Source organism: Pipistrellus hanaki (assembly GCF_964339955.1).
Source record: "Pipistrellus hanaki genome assembly, chromosome: 5".
NCBI classification, from domain to species: domain Eukaryota; kingdom Metazoa; phylum Chordata; class Mammalia; order Chiroptera; family Vespertilionidae; genus Pipistrellus; species Pipistrellus hanaki.
In genome coordinates, this window is record NC_140507.1 from 99,927,269 (window position 1) to 99,955,150 (window position 27,882).

The 27,882-nt window shown below is 56.3% G+C and overlaps 1 protein-coding gene across 1 annotated transcript in view; it reads left to right on the plus strand.

The window, feature by feature from the left end:
• ANK2 (ankyrin 2) overlaps positions 1-27,882 on the plus strand; it is a 277,590-nt gene that overhangs the window by 35,074 nt on the left and 214,634 nt on the right. Inside the window, exon 2 of the mRNA XM_084883347.1 lies at positions 7,036-7,096. Coding sequence (XP_084739473.1) covers positions 7,076-7,096 — 21 coding nt within the window. The 5' untranslated portion in view covers positions 7,036-7,075. The remainder of the gene's footprint in view (positions 1-7,035; positions 7,097-27,882) is intronic.

Genomic DNA, 27,882 nt, shown 5'->3' on the forward strand with positions numbered 1-27,882 from the left:
TAGTTTCACATTGGAGAAAATATACACTGAAGTAATTTCCAGCAACGCCGGGGTCAAGATGGTCAGTTTACAAAGGAAGAAAATATGAAATCCTTTTTTACTTGAAAAATTCATTAGTAGTTTAAAATGTATTTTCCATCTCAAATTCCATGCGATGTTTACCCTGTGGAGTGGATGGGACACGGATCTGAGGCCTGGGCTGGGTGGCTGGCGTGTCTGGAAAATAGGAATGTTGTTCAGGCCCAGACCAGGGGGCCCCTCTGACTGGCCGTGGGCACGGACCCCGAGCCCTCTGACTGGCCGTGGGCACGGACGCCGAGCCCTCTGACTGGCCGTGGCACGGACGCCGGGCCCTCTGACTGGCCGTGGCACGGACGCCGAGCCCCCTGACTGGCCGTGGCACGGACGCCGAGCCCCCTGACTGGCCGTGGGCACGGACGCCGGGCCCTCTGACTGGCCGTGGCACGGACGCCGAGCCCCCTGACTGGCCGTGGCACGGACGTCGGGCCCCCTGACTGGCCGTGGCACGGACGCCGGGCCCTCTGACTGGCCGTGGGCACGGACACCGGGCCCTCTGACTGGCCGTGAGCCTGGACGCCGGGCCCTCTGACTGGCCATGGCCCGGACGCCGGGCCCTCTGACTGGCCGTGGGCACGGACGCCGGGCCCTCTGACTGGCCGTGGCACGAACGCCGGGCCCTCTGACTGGCCGTGGGACTGGGATGCCGTCCCCTCTGACTGGCCGTGAGCCTGGACGCCGGGCCCTCTGACTGGCCGTGGCCCGGACGCCGGGCCCTCTGACTGGCCGTGGGACTGGGATGCCGTCCCCTCTGACTGGCCATGAGCCCGGACGCCGAGCCCTCTGACTGGCCGTGAGCCTGGACGCCGGGCCCTCTGACTGGCCGTGGCCTGGACGCCGGGCCCTCTGACTGGCCGTGGGCACGGACGCCGGGCCCTCTGACTGGCCGTGGGCACGGACGCCGGGCCCTCTGACTGGCTGTGGCACGGACGCCGGGCCCTCTGACTGGCCGTGGGCACGGACGCCGGGCCCTCTGACTGGCCGTGGCACGGACGCCGGGCCCTCTGACTGGCCGTGGCACGGACGCCGGGCCCTCTGACTGGCCGTGGCCCGGACGCCGGGCCCTCTGACTGGCCGTGGCCCGGACGCCGGGCCCTCTGACTGGCCGTGGCACGGACGCCGGGCCCTCTGACTGGCTGTGGACACGGCACGCTGTCTGCATTGGAGGGCAGCATCGGTGCCCGGCCTCCCAGCTGGTGAGGAGAGATTGCAGAGCAGCACAGATCCCGCTGCTGGCTCCTCACTCAGCACAGGCCGCGTTAGACGGCTGTAGGAGCCCCACGAGGTGAGAACCATCTCTGAAGAAACACGGGAAAACGGCCGTGTGGCACGGGGGGAAGACTTTCCCAGCTGTGACAGTCCAGCAGGAGCCGGGACCTCCGCCGGGACCTCCGCTGGGCTCTGCACCCCCGCCCTGGGGGGCATTCACGCTCTGGGGGTGCCTGGCCTGTGTCCTCTCTGCTCAGCATATGCTTCCTCCTGCCTGTGTGTTGTTGTGGTTGTGCAGCTTGGTTCCATGCTACACAGCAGTGACTTCATGGGAAAGGGAAGGTTTGTAAAGAGCATTAACGGAGGGAGGGCGGGGGCAGGGCGGGAAGGGAAAGAGGAGGCAGGGCCCACGGCCAGTGAGAGGGGCCCCCTGGTCTGGGCCTTCCCCAGTCTTGAAGGCTTTGCACCTTTGGTCTCACCTTTGTCGTGGTCCCTGCCCCCATGGGCAGACGCCGCATTCGAAATGCACCCTCCTCAGGGGAGGGCCGGGTTTATGCCCCATGTGCCGGACGCACTGCAGGCGAGGGCCGGCACCACCCCCTGAGACGTGGACAGAGGCCCTTTCAGTGACATAGCCCGTAAGCTCTGCACAGCTTTCACACCCCTGGCCCTTCCAGCTTTCCAGTTTGACCTAGCACGGGGCCTGGCGGCTCCAGATTAGGAGAGATAGGAGGGAGTTGGGTATTCTTCAACAGAGATTTAAAAAAACTGACTCAGACCGGCGTGGCTCAGTGGTTGAGTGTTGACCTATGAACCAGGAGGTCCTGGTTCGATTCCTGTTCAGGGCACAGGCCCGGGGTGCAGGCCTGATCCCAGTGTGGGGGCGTGCAGGAGGCAGCCAATCAAGGATTCTCTCTCATCATTGATGTTTCTAGCTCTCTCCCTTTCCCTTCCTCTCTGAAATCAATAAACATATATTTTTTAAAAATAACAATAAAAAACGACTCCATCAGGATGCAAGCACATTTGGTCTCATTTCATAAATGCCCCTGAGGGACTCTGGGAATGAATGAGACCTGTCAGTAAGTAATTATAGGAAAACTTGAAATTCCGATAAGAAGCTCTGCAAAAACAGTCAGAGGCAGCGATAGAAACGTGTGGCCTGGAGGGGTCTCCCTAGAGTCTTAGCACAGAATGGGCCCCACTGTCTGTTTTGATTTAACCACTGAAACGTGTTGGCCCTGGGGGGCGGACGAGCTGGAGTTCGGGGTTTTAGACCGAGGGCTGGGCTGGCGACTCCTGTGTGAAGAGCCGATGGCGCCTCCTTGTCTCTGTGGTCTGGTGCCTGCTGAGCCGCTCCTGCGATGAGAGCAGAGCGCGGGGGAGCCCGTGTTCGCGGCCCGAGGGACGGCCTCGGGCCCTTCCTCCCAGTCGGGGGTCCCAGAATCATGGAGATTAGCCCACCGGGCCTGCGTTGGTCCGTCTTGTTCTGCTTTAGAACCCAACAGCAGCTCAATTCCTTCTCGTCCCTCAGCCGCCCAGCTCCCCATCCTTCCAGTACCTCCGCCTCCTTCGCCGGACCTGTGAGAGGCGCCTTCAGCTCCGCCTGGAGCTCTGGTCCTCCGTCAGACTCTGGGGCGGAGACATGGCTTCCTCCAGCACAGAGAAGGGCAAATGCTCCTTAGATTGCTGGGCGTGTTTGCTGTCCAAATGCAGTCTTTATTATCTGATTACGTTTTTTTCCAAGCCTCACTTAATATTTTTCCATTGATTTTAAAAAAATGTTTTTATTGATTTCAGAGAGGAAGGGAGAGGGAGAGAGAGAGAAACATCAATGATGAGAGAGAAACATTGACTGGCTGCCTCCTGCATGTCACCTACTGGGGATCGAGCCACAACCCGGGCAAGTACCCTTGACTGGAATCAAATTCAGGACCCTTCAGTCCACAGGCTGATGCTCTACCCACTGAGCAAAAACAGCAGGGCTCCACTGATCGTAGAGAGTGGAAGAGAGAGGGAGAGACAGAGAGAAATATCGATGGGAGAGAAGCACATCGATGGGTTGCTGCCTGCACGTGCCCTGACCGGGGCCCTCCCATTTGGTTAATATGTACCAGGTCCTTCCAGACCCCATTCTCGTAGTCGAACTTTCCCAAGGGGCTTCCCAGGACCCTGCCAGCCTGAGACAATTCATGTCTCTCGTGGCTTCTCACTGGCTGTCGCCCGTGGTCCCTGATCGCATTAGCGCTGTTGCCGTTCACTGTCTGCCGCCTGTTTGAGGTCAGGGGTTGTCCTTTCCTTTCTGTCCACCCACCAGGGTCACACGCGGGCATCAGTACGTGCTTGGGAGTGAGTGGAAGGTGGGTGTGCTTTGTGTTTCCCTGTGGTTATAAACATCACTGAGCTCAGTGGATAGAGCATTAGTCTGCGGACTGAAAGGTCCCAGGTTTGATTACGGTCAAGGGCATGTACATTGGTTGCGGGCACATCCCCAGTAGGGGATGTGCAGGAGGCAGCTGATTGATGTTTCTCTCTCATCAATGTTTCTAGCTCTCTATCCTTCTCCCTTCCTCTCTGTAAAAAATCAATGAAATATATTTTTTTAAAAAAGTTTAAAAAAACCACTGAAAGCCCAATCAGTGTGGCTCAGTGGTGAGCATTGGCCTGTGAACCAGGAGGTCACGGTTTGACCCCAGTCAGGGCACAGGCCCCGTTGCAGCTCGATCCCCAGCGTGAAGCGTGCAGGAGGCAGCGATCCATGATTCTCTCTCATCACTGATGTTTCTCTCTCTGAGATGGATAAAATATATTTAAGAAAACAACACTTACTGAGAGTTCAGTGTTCACTCAGGTACACGTATGTGTGAGTGGAAAATCCTCCCCAGGCTCATCACGGAGCCCAAGCTTTCATCGAGGGCCCACGGCCTAGCACGTGTCTGCTCCTTTGTGTACAAGGAAAAGTGGGTTACTGTTGCTTTTATTTTGGAATATTCCGTATAAATTTATCGTCTCCACTAGATGCAAATCCCTTGAGAATAGGCTTTATTTTATGTCCCTGGCATTTTCAACAATGCTTGGCATATTGCAAATGCTCGGCAAATGTCTGTTAAATGTCTGACAGCGATGGGCACTTGGCCCAGCAGTGGTAGATACGGCACACATTCACCATTTCCAGGTAATTTACTTCAAAGCATTTGAGTGTATCAAGAAAAGCCTTCACTTTTGAATAATTTTTCTCAGAAATTAGTGTCATGTAAGGCCTGTTAAAATCTATATTTTAACAAGAATTAAGATTATTATTATTTTTTTAATTGTTAATTTTGTTCTTTTTTCCAAACATTGAGAGACTTTATGGGGGGGGGGGGGAGATTCCCACCTGGGATCCGACTTTTTAAATAAAAAAAGTGCCTACGAAAGAAGGGATTAGAACGCTTTGTCCACTAGCTACACTGGCCCCAGGACACGAAGGGGCAGTGGCTGAGTGGGCTGGAGGGCTGGGGCGGCCCTTGCCACCCGCACGCCCACGCTCTCCCTGAACATGAGGGTGAGATGCTCGGGGGACTAGGAGCCCCCAGACCAAGGGCAAGATGGCAGCAGGAGGTGCGGCCACTGCAGCTCCGCCTAGGACAGCGGCAGCGGGCGCAGGGGCCGGGCAGCTGGCTGCGCCTCCTCAGCGCGGAGTTCCTCGCCATGCGGGCGGGCGCTGGGCAGAGGTGGAATGGAATGAACAACATAAACTGATGGACGGAGTGGACCCAGAGCCATGGAGGCAGGAACCGAGTGTGGAATCTCGGAGGGAAGGTGGGGGGTGGGGTGGGAGGTAACCAACCTAAGACCTTGTGTGGCGGTCTGCATGGCCCCTGGACACAGCCAGTGAGTGGTGAGGGCCTGGGCGGGAGGATGGCGGTTGGAGGGAGTGAGGAAAAGGGGGACGGATAAGTAATACTTTCAACGATAAAGATATGCAAATCGACCCAATGACCAAACAGCAGAATGACCGTCCAGACAACCTCTGGACAACCACGCCATGATACCAACTGGCACCTGCAAGGTGGTGTGATGTGATTGGTTGGGGGGGCCGCCATCACCCCATGATCACCCTGCAGGTGATGGATCAATCAGGGGGCTCCACAATCGCCCCAAAGAGGGAGGCCTAGGCTACCCAGTGGTGGCAGCACTGTGGTGGGTGGGCGGGGCCTCCCTCTATGGGGTGATCAATAGCGATCAATAGTGGCTCCCAGGCTGAGAGAGGGCACAGGCCGGGCTGAGGGACTCCCCACTCTCTCTAGTGCATGAATTTTGTACGCCGGGCCTCTAGTCTATAAAAAAAGATTTTCCTGTGATGAGAGAAATGCCAGAAACTTCCGAGAGCCTGTGAACTTTCTAGAGAGAATAAACTCGATGAGGACGTGCAGGGCTGAGAGAGGGGACCCGGAAGAAGTCCTGCTGGCAGATGTAGTAAAAGGTATGAGACAGTTATGAGCTTGGCAAGCGTGTGCATGGAACTGCACACGGAAGCAGCGCTTATCTGGGGAAGAGCAGCAGGTTTGAGGACTAGCTTTGTGTCAATTTGTTTGTAGAATGAAGGCAGCAAACTAGCTCAGGCGCCAATGAACAGACTGCTGAGCTTGCAGTGACCTCGGCCATCTCAACTGCTAGTGTTGCTCCAACTTGCTTATATTCTCAGGAGAGGCCTGGTACACAAAATTTGTGCACTCGTGGGGGGTCCCTCTGCCAACCCGTGCCCTCTCACAGTCCGGGAGCCCTTGGAGGATGTCCAGCTGACGGGCATCCTTAGCACTGCCCTGAGGCAGGAGAGACTCCCACCACTCACACTGCACTCAGCAGCCGTGGGCTGGGCTTCTGGCTGAGTGGCGCTCCCCCTGTGGGAGTGCACTGACCACCAGGGGGCAGCTCCTGTGTTGAGTGTCTGCCCTCTGGTGGTCAGTGTGCATCATAGTGACCAGTCGTTCTGCTGTTTGGTCAATTTGCTATTAGCCTTTTATTAGAGAGGATAATTTCTTCCATCTGTTCCTCTTTTAAAAAAAAAAATATTTTATTGATTTTTTTACAGAGAGGAAGGGAGAGAGATAGAGAGCTAGAAATGTCGATGAGAGAGAACCATTGACCAGCTGCCTCTTGCACATCCCCTACCGGGGATGTGCCCGCAACCAACATATATGCCCTTGACCAGAATCGAACCTGGGACCTTTCAGTCCACAGACCGATGCTCTACTGCTGAGGCAAACCGGTTTCGGCCATCTGTTCCTCTTAAACATACTGTTTTTCTCTCTTTTCACCTACTCTATTTTGCCTACTTTTCTGAGCTCTTAAAATATTTAAATAGGCTACCCAGTGGTGGGTAGCCTATTTTTGTCTTCCTCTTTTGTGTTTATGATAGTGATAATTTTCGTTTTTTAAATATTTTTTATTAATTTCAGAGAGAAAGGGAGAGGGATAAAGAGATAGAAACATCAGTGATGAGAATCGTGGATCAGCTGCCTCTTGCACACCCTACACAAGGATGCAGCCTGCAACCCAGGCATGTACCCGGACCGGGAATTGAACCTTGACCTCCTGGTTTATAGGTCATTGCTCAACCACTGAGCCACACGTTTCGGATGACAATTTTCTTTAAGTTATGTATCAGTGCCTAGTAAAAACCCATTTGTAGTAGAAATGTGGCAACTGTTGCTAATGATACCTTGAAGTGACTTCAAACTCACATGATCTTTTCTCTTCTTTCAGGTAAGTGACTGAATGGGGATATGAAGAGCTGACAATTCAGATGACAGCCATGTTACAAAAGGTACTGTGCGTTTCATATGGCATCACAGGGGTCTGATGAGAGGACACGGAGGCTGGGATGTAGCACTATTTTGGTAAAAGCAGGGGTGGTTTGTGTGTGTGTGTGTGTGTGTGTGTGTGTGTGTGTAAACAGGTTTAAAGGTGTTATAGCTTTAAGATTAATTAGGAGAAATGTAATGAATGATGGATCTTCCTGTGGTCTAGGAAGAGAAGTTGAGCACCTTGTCCACGTATTCGCTGGGGGGCTGAGGGGGGGAGGAGTTGGGGAGCAGACAGACTGGACGCCGTGGTGGTTGGGTTTAGGGGTTCGTTTGCTCTGAAGGGCTTGTGGTTTGTTTTCTGCGACCAAAACTCACCTCAGAGTTGCTTGTAACCTGATTCCTACAAGCGCATCCCTGGATAATCCGATAGATCGTGTCCGTGTGGAGAAGCCCCTATTCTGTTTGTATAGAGTGTCCCCAAAATGTGTACCCACTTTGGATGATTATAAAGTCGCTGCTTATTAACATACTATGGTTCATTTTCAAAATGTAAAGGAACCTGCAGAATGAATGTTGTTGTTTTTTAACGCCTGTTTCCAACCCGATGACCATCTGGCCCAGGCGCTGCTGACAACGGGAAGCAGCAGAATCGCCAACACCAACAATCATTTCGGTTGGTGTCTGGCTCCCTCAGCCGTCCCCTGCTGCCGGTTCTGTGCCATGAGCACGCCTAGTGGGTACACCTTCTCCGTTCAGAGCCCGGGGAGCCCAGCTGTGGGGTGCGGCTCCGTGCTCAGGGAGGCCCGCACACGCCCACGCGGGGGGGGGGGAATGCTCGCCCCCGGAAGAGGAGGACGTTGGGACCTGGACCTCAGCCGTGCGCCGGCTGGAGGCAGTCTGACGTTAAAGCTGTACCTCTTGCCAGAGGGCCTTTCCTAGAAGAACCTTCAGTTCCTGTAGAAACCGGTGTGCCCGGCGGAGGGAACAGCTGTGCTATGACCGGTTAGATGAGCTCAGACACCTTGACCTCGGGGGCTGACCTCGGGGGCTGGCCTCGGGGCTGACCTCGGGGGTTGGCATGGGGGGTTGGCCTCGGGGGCTGGCCTCGGGGCTGACCTCGGGGTTTGACCTCCGGGGTTGGCCTCGGGGGCTGGCCTCGGGGCTGACCTCGGGGGTTGACCTCCCGGGCTGACCTCGGGGGCTAGCATCGGGGGCTGGCCTCGGGGTTGGCCTCGGGGGTTGGCATGGGGGGGTTGGCCTCGGGGTTTGACCTCCGGGGTTTGACCTCCGGGGTTGGCCTCGGGGGCTGGCCTCGGGGGCTGGCCTCGGGGCTGACCTCGGGGGTTGACCTCCCGGGCTGACCTCGGGGGCTAGCATCGGGGGCTGGCCTCGGGGTTGGCCTTGGGGGTTGACCTCTGGGGTTGGCATGGGGGGGTTGGCCTCGGGGTTTGACCTCCGGGGTTTGACCTCCGGGGTTGGCCTCGGGGGCTGGCCTCGGGGGCTGGCCTCGGGGCTGACCTCGGGGGTTGACCTCCCGGGCTGACCTCGGGGGCTAGCATCGGGGGCTGGCCTCGGGGTTGGCCTCGGGGGTTGACCTCTGGGGTTGGCATGGGGGGGTTGGCCTCGGGGTTTGACCTCTGGGGTTGGCCTCGGGGGGTAGCCTCGGGGGCTGGCCTCGGGGTTGGCCTCGGGGTGGCAGCCGTACCTTCGGGGTCACACCGAGACCCTGACTGAGATGAGCGGGTCCAGGTGGTGCTTGAACTGAGGAGCAGTGCGCTCCCAGGAACCCTGTGAGCCTGGAAGAGGAGCATCGGCTCCACTCGCTCACAGAATCACACTTACCGCGGCTCCGCCCGCCTGCAGGCCCCCGAGGTCCCCAGCCCTCCAGCACGCAGTGAGCGGGGCTCCCTGACGGGGTCAGGGTGTTTCCGGACAGAGCTGCCCGCTGGAGGAGGGTGGAGGGACGGGGCTCCAGGAGGCCGCTGCCCCAGGGGAGGCTCCGTGAGCACCTCGGGGCCGCCTCGGGCGGAGCAGAGGGAGGTGGGCTCGGACGGGTTCTACCTCCGATGCCTGGAGGCTCCCGAGGCTGCGTCCTATGTCCGCCCCTTCAGCCCCGGCCCGGCGGAGACACGTCCAGGTGCGGGCACTGCTGCCCGTGGCTGTGGGGCGACATTCACACCCTGTGAGTCACAAGAAGAGGGCGGGTCCCAGGCCCCAGAGGCCACCCTGAGGTCAAGGCATCCAGGACCCCGGCCGGCGGCTCTCATGGCCCCACAGGCTCCCGACACGCGCTGCCCAGGCCTGTCCGCAGGGCCCGGCCCCGGGGCCCTGGCCGCCAGGCGCTTTCCCGTGGAGGCTGGCAGGGCACACCGGGCCGTGGGGACCCCCGCGGGCCTTTCCTCGAGGACTCATGTTTTGGGGACAGAGGAGGCTTCTGGGCTCCGCCCTGACACCCCGCTCCGCTCCCGCCATCCCTGCAGGACAGGAGGCTCCGTGTCCTGGGTGGGACTGCTGTTCTGTGTGCGGAGAGGCAGAGAGGGGAGGGGAAGGGGAGAGGGGAAGGAAAGAGGAGAGGGGAAGGGAAGGGTAGAGGGGAAGGGAAGGGTAGAGGGAAGAGTAGAGGGGAAGGGAAGGGGTAGAGGGGAAGGGAAGGGGTAGAGGGGAAGGGGAGGGTAGCGGGGAAGGGAAGGGTAGAGGGGAAGGGAAGGGTAGAGGGGAAGGGAAGGGTAGAGAGGAAGGGTAGAGGGGAAGGGAAGGGGTAGAGGGGAAGGAAAGGGTAGAGGAGAAGGGAAGGGGTAGAGGGGAAGGGAAGGGGTAGAGGGGAAGGGAAGGGTAGAGGGGAAGGGTAGAGGGGAAGGGAAGGGGTAGAGGGGAAGGGGAGGGTAGCGGGGAAGGGAAGGGTAGAGGGGAAAGGAAGGGGTAGAGGGGAAGGGAAGGGTAGAGAGGAAGGGTAGAGGGGAAGGGAAGGGGTAGAGGGGAAGGAAAGGGTAGAGGAGAAGGGAAGGGGTAGAGGGGAAGGGAAGGGTAGAGGGGAAGGGTAGAGGGGAAGGGAAGGGGTAGAGGGGAAGGGTAGAAGGGAAGGGGAGGGTAGAGGGGAAGGGGTAGAGGGGAAGGGAAGGGTAGAGGGGAAAGGAAGGGGTAGAGGGGAAGGGGAGGTTAGAGGGGAAGGGTAGAGGGGAAGGGAAGGGGTAAAGGGGAAGGGTAGAGGGGAAGGGAGGTTAGAGGGTAAGGGGTAGAGGGGAAGGGTAGAGGGGAAGGGGAGATTAGAGGGGAAGGGGTAGAGGGGAAGGGTAGAGGGGGAAGGGAAGGGGTAGAGGGGAAGGGTAGAGGGGAAGGGGAGGGTAGAGGGGAAGGGATAGAGGGGAAGGGAGGGTAGAGGGGAAGGGGTAGAGGGGAAGGGAAGGGTACCGTGACAGCACGGGAGCCACAGAGAAGGTTTTCTGAGCTTCCTAGTGCTCTCAGGGCTTGGTGAACATAGGGGTTCGAGGAGAAGGCAGCAGGGACTGCGTCTCAGTTGTGGGAAATGTGTGGGTGATGGGAAGTGACTGTATTTTTGTCGGCCTGTGATGTCAGACATTTTTAGACTTTGGTGGCGCCCATTTCTTGTCTTCTTGTGCACACACAAAGCAATATTGGAGACATTGCCTACAGTGGTGGGATTTTGACCCTTTATTCTGCCAAATATTCTCCCCTAACTTGCTGACATTCAGATAACTCAGTCTCTCTGTGTTCCAAAGTAGGATTTCCTGGGAAAAGTCTCACTGGGAGTAGTGCTGGAAGATGCTAGATTAGATTCGTTCCACTTAATGCCTCAGTTACCATTGTCTCAATTAGACAGGGAGTGGTTGGCTCTGACCTTCCAGAGCTTCCAGGTTGACCAGCCTTCCACATCTTTCCATCAGTGAGACAAAGGTGGGGTTCCGGCGGAAGGTAAAGGGGAGTGAACGTGATGGATGGACGTGTGACTTGGGTGCTGAACGCATAGTGCGGGGTGCAGATGACGTGTTGTAGAACTGTAACCGACAGCCAAGGGGCCGGCCTGTCCCTCCTGAGCCAGTCCTGCGAGACAGGGCTGGATCCTATCCCAGTCCTGCCCAGTCACCCACAGACAGCTGCCCCGCCCCGCCCCCCCCCCCCCCCCCCCCATATGCCAGCTGCTCCGATGGACGAAGGACGAAGATTACGGGGGAGTGGGCCAAAGGGCACACCAAAGGGGCAGCTCACAGCTCATGGGCGGGGATTGCACAGGCCTGCGGTGTGCAGGGCTGGGGGTCTGCAAAGGGCTGTGGCTCTGGTCTCTGCACAGGCTGTGGGTCTTCCCCTGACAACAGGCAGCTCCCGGCGGGGGAGGAGGGAGCCCCCAGGGCCCTGCACCCCCAGCCGGGGTGGAAGGAGCCTCTGTGACCAGAGCACAGGCACGGCCCCCGGGGCAGACCGACATTTCTCATCGTGACCGCCGGGCCGCGTCCTGTCTCTGCCTCTATCAGAATTGTGCCCCTGAGGCCTGGATAGTTTTGTTAAGCAGTGTCATCCCCACAAATACAACAAAAAGCCTAGTCCTATGAATTTTTCTGCAAGGAAAGAGCAGCATCTGGGGGAGTGTTCCTGGGCGGCAGGTATTCCTGTGCCCTCAGCGGAGACCTGGGGGGTGGGGGTGGGGAGAAGGCCCGGGTCAGTAGGCCCTGGGGGTGGGGGGACTTGCTGAGATGAACACTTACTCTTTAACAAAAAAACCCGATTTCTCCCCCAAGGCTCCTCCATCTAATGTGTATGAGTCACTTACAGTCCTAGCAAAGCTTCGAATTCCTAGAGTCACTGCCGTGTAGGTAATCAGGGCCCAGCAGGAGGGTTTGGGTTAATGAATGTCCTTACCATATTCTTTTTCTTATAAAAAAAATTTTTATTGCCCTAACTGATTTGGCTCAATGGATAGAGCATCAGCTTACAGACTGTGTTGGGGGGTTGAACCCTGGGTTCAAAATAAGACCACTGAAGGCTGATGATTAAAAAAAGCAGGCAAGGGTTTATTGAAAAACTGGCCAGGATGGCCAGGAGAGCACCACACGCAGGTGGAGCCCACACAACCTCATTGTTCCAGGTGTAGGCAAGTCTTTTAAAGGTCCAAACCACAGGAATTTTCCTTTGTTCTAAATTCTAAAGGCTGGGAACATTGGAATGTGGCCCTATCTTGCAATAGCCGATAATACAGAAGCAGAGCTCAGCGGTTAATCTCTAAAGGTTATCTACATTTTCTACCCCTGAAGCTACTGAGTAAGCAGGAATCAGCATCCTGTATTTCTGGTCCCAGGCAAAGGTAAATTGCCTTAGCCTCCTGGTCTCCACCCTATGTTTAAGCAGGTACAGAAGCCAAAATAGGGTTAAAATTCAAACAGCAGTTTTTACCCAAGTATGGTTGCTACCATATTTCAACTGAAGGGTCCCAGGCTCAATTCCGGTCAAGGGCATGTACCTTGGTTGTAAGCACATCTCCAATAGGTGTGCAGGAAGCAGCTGATGTTTCTCTCTGTCCCTCTCTCTTCCTCTGTAGAAAATCAATAAAAAAAAAAATTTTTTTTTTAAATTGATTTCAGAAAGGAAGGGAGAGTGAGAGAAAGAGAATCATGGATCAGCTGCCCCCTGCACGCCTCACACTGGGGATGGAGCTCGAAGCTGGGAATTGAACCGGGACCTCCTACGTCGCCGCTCAACCCCTGAGCCATGCCAGCCGGGCAGGCAAATTCTTTAGTGTTTCAAATGTTGTGAAAAGCACGAATGGTGGAGCAAGCATGTTCTGCTCGGCAGGTTTTAGAATGACACCAGCCCACATCCGAACCCAAGGTGTGCAGGCAGAGCCGGGGCTGCAGGGGCCCCTGGCCAGGAGCGTGGGCTGCTCAGCGGTGCAGGGGACACTCTGCAAAGCGCTCACAGCGGCCGAAGCGCTCCGGGCTCCTCAGAGAACTAAGAGCTGCAGACTCGTGGGAAGAGCCCATCACAGCTCCCTCAGCACCAGAGACTGAGTGCTCCGGGTAAACACAGTAAATACGGTAAACACGAGAAAGGTGGTAAACACAGTAAATATGGTAAACAGATACATACGGCAAACGCGGTAAACACGATAAATGCGGTAAACAGTGAATTCGGTAAAGAGGGGCTACAGTACACACATAAATACGGTAGGAAGGTCCTGCGTGCTCACGGTGAAGCTCATGGGGGGGAGGGGGGACCAGCCCGGTGTCCTCTCCAGTGTGCTGGCCGCACGGGGAGAGGGGCCTCTGCCGGAGGGCAGGGAGGGGACTCACAGCCCGGCCCTGTGTTGGCAAAAACCCAGGCCCTGGGGTTCTAGCACCGGCTGCTCTGGGCGAGCTGCTGGCACGTTTGCTTTGGCTCTTTCTCCGGAGAGCAAGCCCCCTTCTGCCCAGCGGCGAGGCTCAGTGGTGAGCGTCCACCCGGGAACCAGGAGGTCAGGGTTCGTTCCCGGCAGGGCCCCGGCCGGGGTGCGGCTCCCTCCGGGTGCGGGCGTGCAGAAGGCGGTCCATGACTCCCTCTCATCATGGATGTTTACTCCTCTCCCGCTCCCTTCCTCTCTGACATCAGTACAGATGTGTTTTTTAAAACTGGCAGCGATGCAATATGATAACAGCCTGGAAGAAACCCTGGCAAAGTGGCTGCAGAGGGGTGACGGAGGTGTCCCCGCCCGGACTGCGGCTCCAGGGTGGCTGAGAGCGCTGGGACAGTCGGTTGTCCCGGGAAGACTTGGCTTCCTGTCTGGAGATAAGAAGCACCCAGAACCCCACTGCTGCTGAGCACAGTGAGGGAGTTAGCGTTTGTGGGTGACGGCTCAGTCAGGGGATCTGCTTGTTCCGTACTCATGTCCATGGCCCTGCGTGCACCCCACTCCCATCTCCTGTGCTCTCTGGGGAGATGGGAGTGGGGTGTCCCTACAACCCCCACAGCCCCCACAGCCCCCACAGCCCCTCACAGCCCCCAGAGCCCCCCACAGCCACACTGAGTGCTCCCCACAGCCCTCACAGCCCCCCACAGCCCCCACCACCCTCACAGCCCCCCCACAGCCCTCCACAGCCCCACATAGCCCCCCACAGCCCCCACAGCCCCCACCACCCCCACAGCCCCCCACATCCCCCACCGCCCCCACAGCCCCCCACAACCCCTCACAGCCCCCACAGCCCCCACCGCCCCCACCGCCCCCACAACCCCTCACAGCCCCCACAGCCCCCCACAGCCCCCACAACCCCTCACAGCCCCCCACAGCCCCCACAGCCCCTCACAGCCTCCCCAGCCCCCCACCGCCCCCACAGCCCCCCACAACCCCTCACAGCCCCCACAGCCCCCACAGCCCCCACCGCCCCCACCGCCCCCACAACCCCTCACAGCCCCCACAGCCCCCACCGCCCCCACCGCCCCCACAACCCCTCACAGCCCCCACAGCCCCCCACAGCCCCCCACAGCCCCCCACAACCCCTCACAGCCCCCACAGCCCCCACAGCCCCCACCGCCCCCACCACCCCCACAGCCCCCCACAACCCCTCACAGCCCCCATAGCCCCCCACAGCCCCCCACAACCCCCACAACCCTCACAGCCCCCACAGCCCCCACCACCCCCACAGCCCCCACAGCCCCCACCGCCCCCACCGCCCCCACAACCCCTCACAGCCCCCACAGCCCCCACCACCCCCACAGCCCCCCACAACCCCTCACAGCCCCCATAGCCCCCCACAGCCCCCACCACCCCCACAGCCCCCCACAGCCCCCACAGCCCCCACAGCCCCCCACAGCCCCCACCGCCCCCACCGCCCCCACCGCCCCCACAACCCCTCACAGCCCCCACAGCCCCCCACAGCCCCCACCACCCCCACAGCCCCCCACAGCCCCCACCACCCCCACAGCCCCCCACAGCCCCCACAGCCCCCCACAGCCCCCCACAGCCCCCACAGCCCCCACCGCCCCCCACAGCCCCCCACAGCCCCCACAGCCCCCCACAGCCCCCCACAGCCCCCACAGCCCCCACCACCCCCACAGCCCCCCACAGCCCCCACAGCCCCCACAGCCCCTCACAGCCCCCCCAGCCCCCCACCGCCCCTACAGCCCCCACAGCCCCTCACTGTGGAGTTCTGTGTCCTGGCTCCTCTGGTAAAGTCACTTCCCTCATATTTGGTGGAAATGAAAAAACCAAATCTGTTCCAAAACCTAAAAAAGCCAGTGGAGACATTCTCAAGCTAAGTTTGTTAAATTTTATTAGAAATAGCAAGCTAGTGGGCAAACCTATCCAGTCAAACTCAGAAGAGACTGGATTTTAAAAATCACTGGGGAACAGCCCACTCTTAAAACAATTTTATTTTAGAATTGGATATTCATTAAAACGACTCAAAATGCCAGAAGCACAGCAAAGGCACCCGTGAGAGTTCTCTCCTCCCCTCTGTCTCCGGCCGCCGGTCCCCCCACAGCCCCCACAGCCCCCACCGCCCCCACAGCCCCACATAGCCCCCCACATAGCCCCCCACAGCCCCCACAGCCCCCACCGCCCCCACAGCCCCACATAGCCCCCCACAGCCCCCACAGCCCCCCACATCCCTCCACAGCCCCCCACAGCCCCCACCGCCCCCACAGCCCCACATAGCCCCCCACAGCCCCCACAGCCCCCACCGCCCCCACAGCCCCACATAGCCCCCCACAGCACGCAGGGCCATGGACATGAGTACAGAACAAGCAGATCCCCTGACTGAGCCGTCACCCACAAACGCCACAGCCCCCACAGCCCCCCACATCCCTCCACAGCCCCCACCGCCCCCACAGCCCCACATAGTTCCCCACAGCCCCCCACAGCCCCCACAGCCCCCCACATCCCTCCACAGCCCCCCACAGCCCCACAGCCCCCCACATCCCTCCACAGCCCCCACAGCCCCCCACAGCCCCCCCACATCCCTCCACAGCCCCCCACAGCCCCCACAGCCCCCCACATCCCTCCACAGCCCCCACAGCCCCCCACAGCCCCCCACAGCCCCCACAGCCCCCCACATCCCTCCACAGCCCCCCACAGCCCCCACAGCCCCCCACATCCCTCCACAGCCCCCCACAGCCCCCACAGCCCCCCACAGCCCCCCACAGCCCCCCACCCCACTGCCCACCCCAGCTCTTCCCGGGCCTCTCTGCCGGAAAGCACGCCGTTCCGGAAAATCGCACGGGAACAAGGTGTGACACAAAGGCCGGGCTGCCTCCTCACCGTAACACGCTCCTCAGTGACCACGGCAGCAGCGCTCCCGCGTGAGAGGCTGCGCTCTCGCTGCTCTGCGCGGCTGCGCGGAGGCTCCCTGCGCGGACCCGGCCGCCGGGCTCCCGGCATCTCGTTTCCTCAGTGATTTGCTGGAATCACATTAGCGGCAAGAGAAACACAATTAGGGGCATTTCACTCGTAAAGGGTATTTGTCTGGTGCCAGGCCAGCGTCTGCCTAATGACTTTATGTTGCTACTAACAAGATAATAGGGAGACACAAGAGGCATACTCATTTGACAAGTCATTCTTTTGTGTGTGTGTGTGTGTGTGTGTGTGTGTGTGTGTGTGTGTGGTTTTAAAAAATATATGTTTATTGATTTCAGAGAAGAAGGAAAAGTAAGAGAGAGAGAGAGAGAGAGAAACATCCATGATGAGAGAATCATTCATCGGCTGCCTCCTGCACTCCCCACACTGGGGATGGAGCCCACAACCCGGGCCTGGGCCCTGACCGGGAATGGAACCCTGACCTCCTGGTTCATAGGTCAATGCTCACCACGGAGCCAGCTGGCCGATGACAAGTCATTTTTAAATACTCTGTGGACCCCAAGAGAAGCCAGGGACATCGCCTCACCATTACGAGGGTCCCCCGTGGGACCCGTTCTGCCACAAAGGAGGCCATCTGAGCAGGCACTGGGAATGTCTGTTTGCTTTTGAAAATGACTGCCACGTCCCTTTGCGTTCGCTCCTGCTGAGAAGTGACGCCGTTAGCACTTCCGAGGCTCCAGAGCCGGGCGCACAGGGTCAGAACCATCAGTGCGGGCGCCGGGGGCTGGGACCTGTGCTCGGGGACAGCTGTGGCAGGCCGTCTGAGCACAGCAGTCCTGCATGGTGACGGACGCAGCTCAGCGCCCACGTCGCACAGAAAGCAGCCGAAGCAAAGGAGCCTCATGGACTCCTTGGATGTTCTTTGTTAGTTTTCTAACGGAAAGCAGCATTTTAGTTCAGACTGCTGTGCAATCCCAGGTGTGACGTTAACGGGGTTCCGACCCTGTGCACCCCCAGCCTTTGGGAGCCTCTGAAAGGCTAGTGATATCGCTTCTCGTTATGAGGCCCACTGGTTTTGTCCCTGGGGCATCATCTATCTTGGATGCTCCTGTCCCAGCTGGGACCCTCTGAGAAATGGCCAGCTGCCCCCCATCCTTCTCCCCATTTCCCCCTCCCCCCACCCCCCACCCCACACCCCCTGTTGTCTGTACGATTCCAGCATTTGAAAAGGCTGGCAGACATGTTCTGAAATATTGCCGGGGGAGTTTGCTTCTTTGTCATGGAAGGTCCCAAATGTCCCTGTGAGACGCTCATCTTCCTTGGTTTGAAGAATGCCCTTGAAATCACGGCAGGAGAGTAGTCAGTGATGTGGGAGAGGGTGTGTCTCTGGCCAAGTGAAAAGCATATTAAACAAGAACATATTAGAGCATATTGGCAAAGAACATGAACTGTTGTCACCTAATTTGGTTACAAAGGAAAAATTTATAATATATAGACATAGAAAAAAATATACACACAAATATACATACACACAGATATATACACATAAATACACATACACACAGATCTATACACACACAAATATATTCACACAAATACACATACACACAAACATATACACATAAATATATACACATAAATATATGTACACACAAATATATATACACGCAAATATATACACCAATATATACACACACAAATATATACATACAATATATGTACACACAAATATACACACACATATGTACACACACAGATACATACATACAAATATATATGCACACAAATATATACACCACAAATATACATACACACAAATATATACACACACAGATATATACACACAAATATATACACACACAGTATAAACATACACAGATATACACACAGATATATACACACACATGTACACACAAATATTTATACACACAGACATATACACACAGACATACACACACAGATATATGCACGCAAATATATATATATATATACACACATATGTGTATATACACACTCATATATACACACAAATATATACACACACAGGAAAAAAGAACCATGGATAGAAGTTTTGCTGTGCCTTACTTTCTTCATTTAAAAAATGATGATGTGATTAAGGAAAGTCATACTTATAAAATGCTAGGCCATGTCAGGCGTAAATAGCGTTTCAGTGCTTGTGAGTGCTGTATAGATTGTCATTATACACATTTATTTTCTTCTGATTCCTTACTTTTCTTCACCAGTTTTCTGTAACCAACATGTTAATTTCGTGATGGTCATTTAGAAACATATTACCCACTTCTAGAGTTTCTTTAGTTCCCAGACTCCGCTGTCCAGGAACAGGTGCTGCCGTGTGCCTGGGGGACACAGGCGTGGTGACGTCCCCCTGCGTGGGTGGACGCGCCCGAGTGTCTGCCTGTCTCCGGGCCGCAGGGTCCTTCCGGGCACTGGGAATGCTGGTTGGATGAATGAAAGGGCAAAATGCGGTCACTCGGTACTCAGGGGTTTAGCTTGTGTGTTGTGTCATTTATTTTTAATCAAAATATTTTTATTGATTTTAGAGAGGGAGAGAGAGATAGAAACTTCAATGATGAGAGAGAATCAAGGATGGCCACCTCCCACGCACCCGACGCTGGGGATGGAGCCTGCAGCCCAGGCATGTGGCCTGACCGAATCCAACCATGACCTCCTGGTTCACAGGTTGATGCTCAACCACTGAGCCACGCCGGCCGGGCTGTTGTGTTATCTATTGATCTGTCCCCATCTTACAGATGAGGAAAGAGCTGCCTCACCACCAGCGAGGCCGCGGTGGGCCAGCATCAGAGCCCAGGGGTCCCCTGACCTCCGGAGGGACAGAGCGAGGGGAAAGGCCCACAGTAACAGGTGGAGTCACACCAGCTGCCCCACCTCTCTGAGGTCTTTTCTGGGTTTTACAGAAGGAAGCTGTGCAGGGGCAGACGTAGGGGCCCCGGGGCTGTGCACACCTCCCCGCTCAGGCCACCCTGACCTGTGTCCATGCCAACCTGCTGTTTATTCGCTCACCTCTATGTTCCCTTCTGTTCGGAAAATAAAACCAAGAAGATGTTTCCCGTGAGTTTCTCACACACATCGCCATCGTTTTGGGGTGGGGGAGTGTTTTACATCAGCAATAATCTAAAGGATTAGCCACAGGACCAGGCTCTGCCTGACGTGTTGTGTTGGTGGGTAGGCCTGGTAACCATGGTGCAGCCTGGGCCCTCTGCGGAGGGGGTGGCAGTCTCCGTGGCAGGAGGCCTGGCTAGGCATAGGTGTAGGCGGGGCGGGCTTCTGCAGGGCGGGGGAGTGACGCGCTGATCCCACAGGAATGGGGAACTCCTGCACAGTGAACGGGAAGCCCCTCCCACTCACCTGCGCTTGTCAGTGACAGGTCACTTAGAGCGGAACAACGCCGGAAACCGGAGCGGGAGCCAGCTCCGGCCGCCCCTGGGCGCCAGGCCCAGGGCCCGGGCTGGGCGTCGGACGCCTCCGGTGCTGGCTATGCTGCCTCCTCATCTTCACCTTGTGGGCGTCAGCCATGGAGGTCGCCTCCAGCTCAAATCCTTCTGATTTCTCTGTGTATCCACAGGTGTGTGTGTGTGTGTGTGTGTGTGTGTGTGTGTGTGTGTGTGCGCACGCATACACAAAATGAGATCTCACAAAAATAATCGCAGAACGAAGCCTATGATTCTTCTCCTCTCCCCTGTTTCGCTGTGAACATTGTGGGATGGCGCCGTGGGGGAGGCGGAGCGTGCTGTGAGGCTGGACTTCACGTCACTTTCTGGCACCGCGGTGACGGCCTGGGGCAGAGCTGCATTCAGAGCTGGTTTGCAGTCCGATGGCATCGGGCCGGCCTGGGCCGTGGCCAGGACGTGTGAAGGGGGCTTGGCGGCCCCAAAGGAGAGAAGCCGCGGTGTGTGGGCGGAGTCTCAGCCCACGCGTGTCGCGAATGTTTATATTTGGCCAGAGCAGAGAACGCTTGCACACTGAGCCCACATGACTCGCGCGCTGTTGGGGCGTTGGGGCCAGGCCGCGGCCAGGCGGTTCCTGACCCTGTCCTGGCGTGTGCCGCCTGGGTGGCCTGGAGGCATCGTGGGGGCAGGACTTCCCGAAGCTCATACCCGGGGATATTCGCCCCAGTTTAATGAGAAGCTTTGCTTTCAGTCTTAGGGTTTGTTCTGAGTTAAGCAAGAAATGACTAGAATTATTGATTCTACTTTCCTAACCCGAGACCCGGAGGAGAGCGGGGGTGGGGGTGCCGCCACAGCGGGTGGCGAGCCGGCAGGGAAAGTGAGAGCCGCATCGATCCGGAACGTTAGACGGACACAGTGAGCCGGACCCTGTGCTGATGACGCCCAACACAGCTCGGTCGCTGACACAGTCACCGGCGGGCAGCTGCTGGGGCGCCCCCGTATGCCGGGGTCACGGCCAGGCTCTGGCCGCGCTGGGTCACCGGCAGGTCCCCTCACCACCGCCGGGGGCCTGGGCTCCTGCTGGGCAGCTGCGGGAGGCGGGAGGGGTGGCAGCAGGTGGATGAGCCCAGTAACGCTGTGGCACAGGACCCACCCGAGGGTTCCTGGAGAACGCCGTGGCATGCAGAACCTGCGGCGCCTTGGACCTGGCGACAAGGTGGGCATCTCCGTCCCCAGCCCGGCACCCATCATAGTGCAAGCCTTTCCCGGGCCCTGGCACCCAAGGCGGGCACCTCCTCACACGCAGCGTCCGGAAGATGGGGCGTGCGGGTGTCGGGAAAAGGGGTGCCCCTGGCCCCTCCCCTAAAGCTCAGCACCCGGAGGACCAAGTATACCCCCACCTTGTCTGCTTCCCACCCGTGGCCATGTTTGTGAGAACCGACGCAAACCGCTGACTGCTTGCGCTCTGTTTTAGTAGCACAGACAAAACTAAGCCTGAGAGGATTAAAAGTTAAGTAGTTCCACCATTTGGAGTTTACCCTAAGGACATGATTGGACAAGTAAACAAGGAGGCATGCTTGTGGCTGTTTATCAAAGTCCTGTTCTTGAGAGGGGAGAGTTATCAGCAAGGGGAATGCCATTAATAAGGAGAAATTGACATGTCATTGTACCAAACAAGCAAGTATTATGCAGCCACTAAAAGTGATGGCATACAATCTAGGCACAAGGAAGCTGTGATACAAAAAGGAGAAAATCTTATAATAATAAAAGCATAATATGCTAATTAGACTGAACGTCCCTCCAGATATCCCTCTGGATAGCCTTCCGGTGAAGCCTGGGCTGCGGGAGGCCGGGTCTGGGCCGGGGAGGGCGGTGCGGGCAGCGGGGAAGGAAGGCGTGTTCTCGCACAGATTCAGTGCATTGGGCCTCTGGTAAAGCTGTAAAGAAGTATGTGTGACATAATCCCGATTTTTCAAAAGGCTTCCAACGACATTCACAAAAAAACCCCACAGTACTTCATTTTTGAGTCATTTTATGGGTCATTTTATTCCATTTATACGCCCTTGCTCATTTTCTAAACTTCTTATACTGAACGTGGCTTGGTTTTATAACTAGCTTGTTTACAAGTCAGCTCTTTAAAAGGCCATGATTTTCTTTTCTAATGTGACTTAGGATTAAATGATAGGAAAACAGGTGAAGTAGTTTCTATGTAAATCGCTTTTCCTTCTGGTTTGTTTTTTTTTGTGATTTTCTCATCCTTATTACTGCCACCTAGTGGCTGACAATCCATTTACTCTCTCACTGTTTCAGATTATATCCCCCAAAGGTAGCTCTTTCTATTAAGAGTTTAATAAAACCCCAGAGATACACTGGTAAATATTTAACAGCTGGCTCTGCACAAATTATATGTTTACACATTTCTGGTAAATTTTGCTTATATAAAGGATGCACACAGTTTATGTAAAGGCAGGAAGCACTCTGCTTAGGTTACATATGCCTAATGTGTTACCACGAGCACTCTCATCGACTGCTGCTGAGCCATGTATCTGGCTGAAGCTGAACTCTGATTGGACACATGGAATTTTATCCCATTTCATGGACTCTCTTTTTCAGTTTTCCTTCTATCTGTTATGTTTTTATTTGAATTTACTAGAGGCCCGGTGCACAAAATTTGTGCATGGTGGGATTGTCCCTCAGCCCAGCCTGCACCCTCTCCAATCTGGGACCCCTTGAGGGATGTCCGACTGTCCATTTAGGCCCACTGGGATTGGGCCTAAATGGGCAGTTGGACATGCCTCTCACAATCCAGGACTGCTGGCTCCCAACCGCTTCCCTGGCTCTGCCTAATTGCTCTTAACCACTTCTGCCTGCCAGCCTGATCACCCCTTAACCACTCCACTGCCAGCCTGATCGAAGTCTAACTGCTCCCCAGCTTGCCAGATTGCCCCTAACTGCCCTCCCCTGCAGGCCTGGTCCCCCCAATTGCCCTCCCCTGAAGGTCTGGTCACCCCCAACTGCTCTTCCCTGCCAGTGTGGTCACCCCCAACTACCCTCCCCTGCTGGCTCAGTCATTCCTAACTGCCCTCCCTTGCAGGCCTGGTCCCCCCAACTGCCCTCCCCTGAAGGTCTGCTTTTCCCTGCTGGCCATTTTGTGACCACATTAGGACTGCAAGGGTGTAATGGTTAATTTGCATATTACCTCTTTATTATATATATAATATATATGAGGTCCAGTGCACAATTTTTGTCCCTCAGCCTGGCCTGCGCTCTCTCGCAGTCCAGGACCCCAGAGGGGTCCTTAGTGCTGCTGCGGAGGCGGGAGAGGGTTCTGCCACTGCTGCTGTGCTCACCAGCCATGAGCCCGGCTTCTGGCTGAATGGAGCTCCCCTGTGCCAGCCCACTGACCACCAGGGGTTAGCTCCTATGTTGAGCATCTGCCCCCGGGGGTGAGTGCAGGTCATAGCGACCAGTTGTTCTGTCGTTCAGTCGATTTGAATATTAGGGTTTTATTATATAGGATATTTTAAATCCATTGATTTTTCGGGGAGAATGGAAGAGAGAGGGAAAGGCAGAGGGAAACACTGATGTGAGAGAAACACATTGATTATTGTCTCTGGCAAGCTCCCCAACCAGGACAGGGGCTGGGAGGAGCCTCCAACCGAGGTCTATGCCCTTGACTGGAATCAAACCTGGACCGTTCAGTCCACAGGATGACGCTTTATCCACTGAGCCGCACTGTCCAGAGCTAGATTTGATATTTTAAAGTAATTTATCAAAATTGGAGGCCTCTGCAGAGGGCGACCTCAGGCTGCCCTAGCGAGAGCAGCTGTTCACATCTACCCTGGCCGTGGCTCCGGTGTAGTGACTCTGGAGGCGCTGACCACAGAGCGGCATTTGTGCGGCTGGCAACTCTGGCCCTCATGCCCTCCTGCCCTGCCCCCATCCGCACCATAGCCGCTGGCCTGGGACCCAGGGGGCACGGGGGGCGGGAGTGTGAGTGGCTTCTTTGTCTTCCACATCAGACCAGAATGACCCCGATCCGGGCGGATCCCGGCGGCAGAAAGAGCCTTTTATTTAACCAGAGGAGCAGGTCACGCTGCAGCTCCGGCCAGCCTGTGGAGCTTTGTCTCCAGAACCCCTACCCCGCCCTGACAGACCTGCCTCAGAGCCAGCCTAAGGTCCTTGGAGGCAGCCGGCTGCCTGTGCGGGACCCAGCGGCCGTGCTGCTGCCGAGCACCCCTCCTGGAGGTGCCAGGGTGCCCCGAGCGATGCCTGTCCTGGTGACGGCTTTAGAATCAAAAGCCAAATCGTAGCCGAAACCGGTGTGGCTCAGCGGATAGAGTGTCGGCCTGCAGACTGAAGGGTCCTAGGTTCGATTCTGGTCAAGGGCATGTACCTTGGTTGCGGGCACATCCCCAGTGGGGGGTATGCAGGAGGCAGCTGGTCGATGTTTATCTCTCATCGACATTTCTAGCTCTCTATCCCTCCTTCCCTTCTTCTCTGTAAAAAATCAATAAAATATATTAAAAAAAAAAAAAAAAAAAGCCAAATCGTGGCAAACGTGAGATTTCCTCGTCACCATCGTTCCTGGTTGTAAACGACGTGCAGTCTGTCCGAGAGATGTCCACGTCGGCCACGCCTGAGTCACGTTCGGGATTCTGCCGCTGTTGACGAATTCTCAGGGAGACAGATAAAACCGTTTGTACTCCCAGCCGTGTGTGTTCCCTTCTGTGTGTGTCTGCCGTGTACACGCAGGACGTGCCCGAGGCCCAGGGCGTGTTTTAGCACACGCCCCGGATCGCGTGAGCTTGCACCCACACACGGCGGCTGGTGAGAGCTGTACATGTTAGAGATCGGGATGTCAGCATTCTTCTTCCTGGGATAAATGAAGGGACCCTGTGGGTGTGAGTTGTGGCTGGTTGCTAAGAATAGCTCATCAGGTTGCTATAGCAACAGTGTTGCTGGGACTTGAAAGTTCCCAGCAATTGGCTGAATTCCGGAGGAGAGGCCCGTTTCTCTGGGTGGCATTCGGAGAGACCCCACACTCCGGAGGGAGCGGGACCCCACGCCCACACTCCGGTCACGACTGGCTCAGCGTGTGTGATCCAGGGTCCCGGCGGTGCTCAGCGGACACACTTAGTTCAAGGTCGGCCCGTCGGACTCGGCCCACTCCAAAGGAAAGGGGTAGCTCATGTTTCTTTCAAACATCAGGATACGCGAGGACTCAGGAAAATTAACCGGTATTTACATCTCTCTTCTCCGAAATGAACACTGTATTTTTTCTAATTATACTTACTAATTATTCTTAGTGCGGAGTTCTTATCTAAAACACAGGCAGTTTGCCTGGCCAGTTGCTCAGTATTAGAGCCCCGCCCGGGGCTAAAGGGTCCTGGGTTCGACTCCATGTACGAGAGCCACCGAGAGCATGTGTCACTGCAGGCCTGGTCAGGGCTCCTTTGGGAGGCGACCAAGTGATGTGTGTTTCTCACATCAATGTTTTTCTCTCTGTCTCTCCCCTCCCTTCCACTCCCTCTAATAAGAAAAAAAAAAAAAAAATCAAAGGAAAAAATATCCTCAGGTGAGGATAAACAAATAATAAGTAAATGAATAAAATGCAATGCAAACAGTTTAGTTTACAAGCATGTCACACCCAAAGGCTACCACGGGTCAAATAAACAGGTGTAAGTGTGTGTGGCCAAAAAAAGCAAGAGCTTCAATTTTCACAGAAACAGGTTTATTTCATAGAGACATGCTGAATACAAAGGGCTGAAATAAATGTTAAAATAATATAGCATTTTAATAAAAATTAATAGTTTTTCTTGAACATTAACTGAGCAGGGGGAGGTGGAGAACCCCTGAGGGGCGATCGGGGCACGTAGCTGCCGTTCTTGCCCTCTGACAGCAGGACCACGGCACATGGGAGCAGAGAGTTTTCAGTAACCACCAGAGGCTCGAACTGATAACAGCCCCAGCTCACCAGCTCCACCATCCCGCTGTGATGATACCTGCCATGTTCCACGCTCTGCTGCCTGCTGCAGACGCCCGCCATGTTCCACGTGTGCCCCCTGGTGGTCAGCACACATCATAGAAACCAGTTGTTCAGTTGTTCGGTTGTTCTGTCATTCATCTATTTGCATATTAGGGTTTTATATACAATATATAGATTATCCTATATAACAAGAGCCTAATATGCTAAGTGTCCAGTTGTCTGGTTGCCCGTTCAACCAATCAAAGTGTAATATGGTAATGGTTTGCTAAGACTGCTCAACCACTTGCTATGATGTGCACTGGCCACCAAGGGGCTGGTTGACCAGTCACTAAGATGTGCTCTAACCATCAGGGGCAAACGCTCTGATCAGTAGGTGAGCTTGCTGCTGGGGTATGGCTGATTGGGACTGAGCAAGATGGGCTGGACAGGGCTTGGAGCCCTCCTGTGGTCCCTCCCTGGCTGGCCAACCGCCATGTCACTCCCCAGCCCCATGATGCACCAGTGGGGTCCCTTGGCCTGGCCTGTGCTCTCTTGCAATCTGGAACCCCTTCAGGGATGTTGGAGAGCTGATTTTGGCCGGATCCCGCAGGCCAGGTCAAGGGACCCCACTGGTGCACAAATTCGTGCACTGGGCCTCCAGTGTATAACAGGATATTGTAAAAATTAAGTCACGAAATTTTTATTAAATCTTTCTAACATACTGTATGTTGGCTGGGTCACAGAAATATTCGTTGTGGGCCGCATGTTGCCCGTGGGAAATGATGTTTACTAGATCACAACCGGAGGCCGAGAGACGCCTTGTTTCCGTTCAGGTCCCCTCCTGCTCCTTCCCGGCGCCTGTCACCCGGGAGGGGTCCTGCGGGCGCTGGGCCCTGGACAGGCGCACTTCCCGGCGAGCGCCCGAGCGGCCTTCCCGGGCTCAGACTGCCCCGCCCCGCCCTGCCCCGTCGGGAGTGGGCCAGGCCTGCAGCCCTGGCTGCCTGTGGCCTTGAGGGCGTGTGTCATCCAGGCAGAGCTGACCTTGAAGGAGAAAAGCACCAACTGGAGCGGTGCCTGTGCAGCCTCCTCTGGGGCAGCCCCTGACCCCTTCCCCGGAGGGTGTCCCGGTGGCTTGTCCGGGAGCGGCCTATTTATGGCCGTGACGGGTCCCGTGTCCCTGGGGAACTGGCCGCTTCCCCCGCTCCTGCCTCTTCCCCACGGACCAGGCCGCCGCGTGGAGAGTTCGCGCCTGCGGAGCAGCGCAGGAGCACGTGTCACTGCAGGCTCCTTTCCGCGGGGAAGGGCGATTTCTCCTTCCGGAACCTGAGTGTGTGGGGAAGGCAAGGATGCAGGAGGGAGCTTGGCGGAGTCTGTCCATAGCTATAGGGGTTCTCATGTTTAAGCACGCCTCGGATGTGGGGGAGACAGAAAGTGGGGTGAGTCTGCCCAGAAACGGGAAAGAACAGAGTGTTCAGAACCCAGCTGCCAGCCTCGTGATTTCTATGTCACCGACTCCCCAGCCCCCTCAGCCCCCGAGGCTCTCCTGGGCCTGTCACCCCTCCGGGCCCCTACCTCGCTGCCTGGAAGCCACCCTGGGGGTGGCGAGCCCCTCTCCTCACAGGCCCCCACAGGCCAGCTGCTCGGAGACACTGTGTGAGCGTCTCATCGTCTCTGTGGCCCGGGGCCCCATCCTCTCGGTGAAGGTGACCTGTTTCCTCCCATGACCACGTGAGCTCTGAGAGAAGGGGCCCTGGCACCCAGGGGTGCTGAACAGGTAATTGGGGGAAAGTCAATAAAGTCCTTTCATGGGAAGACAGTTTGAAAGCCATCAGTGAGGCTGACGGACACAGTCCCTTCCCAAGGGAACTTTTAAGTATCTATCTCATTGGCCGGCGTGGCTCCGGGGGTGAGCATCGACCTGGGAACCAGGATGTCACGGTTTGATTTGAGGTCAGGGTTGTGGGCTTGATCCCCAGTGTGGTGTGTGCAGGAGGCAGCCAATCCATGATTCTCTCTCATCATTGATGTTTCTCTCTCCCTCCCTCTCTGAAATCCATAACAATATATAAAAAATGTATTTGTTTTGTGTAAAGAGCAGACTTCGATTTAAACATCTTCACCTAAATTTTAGCGGAG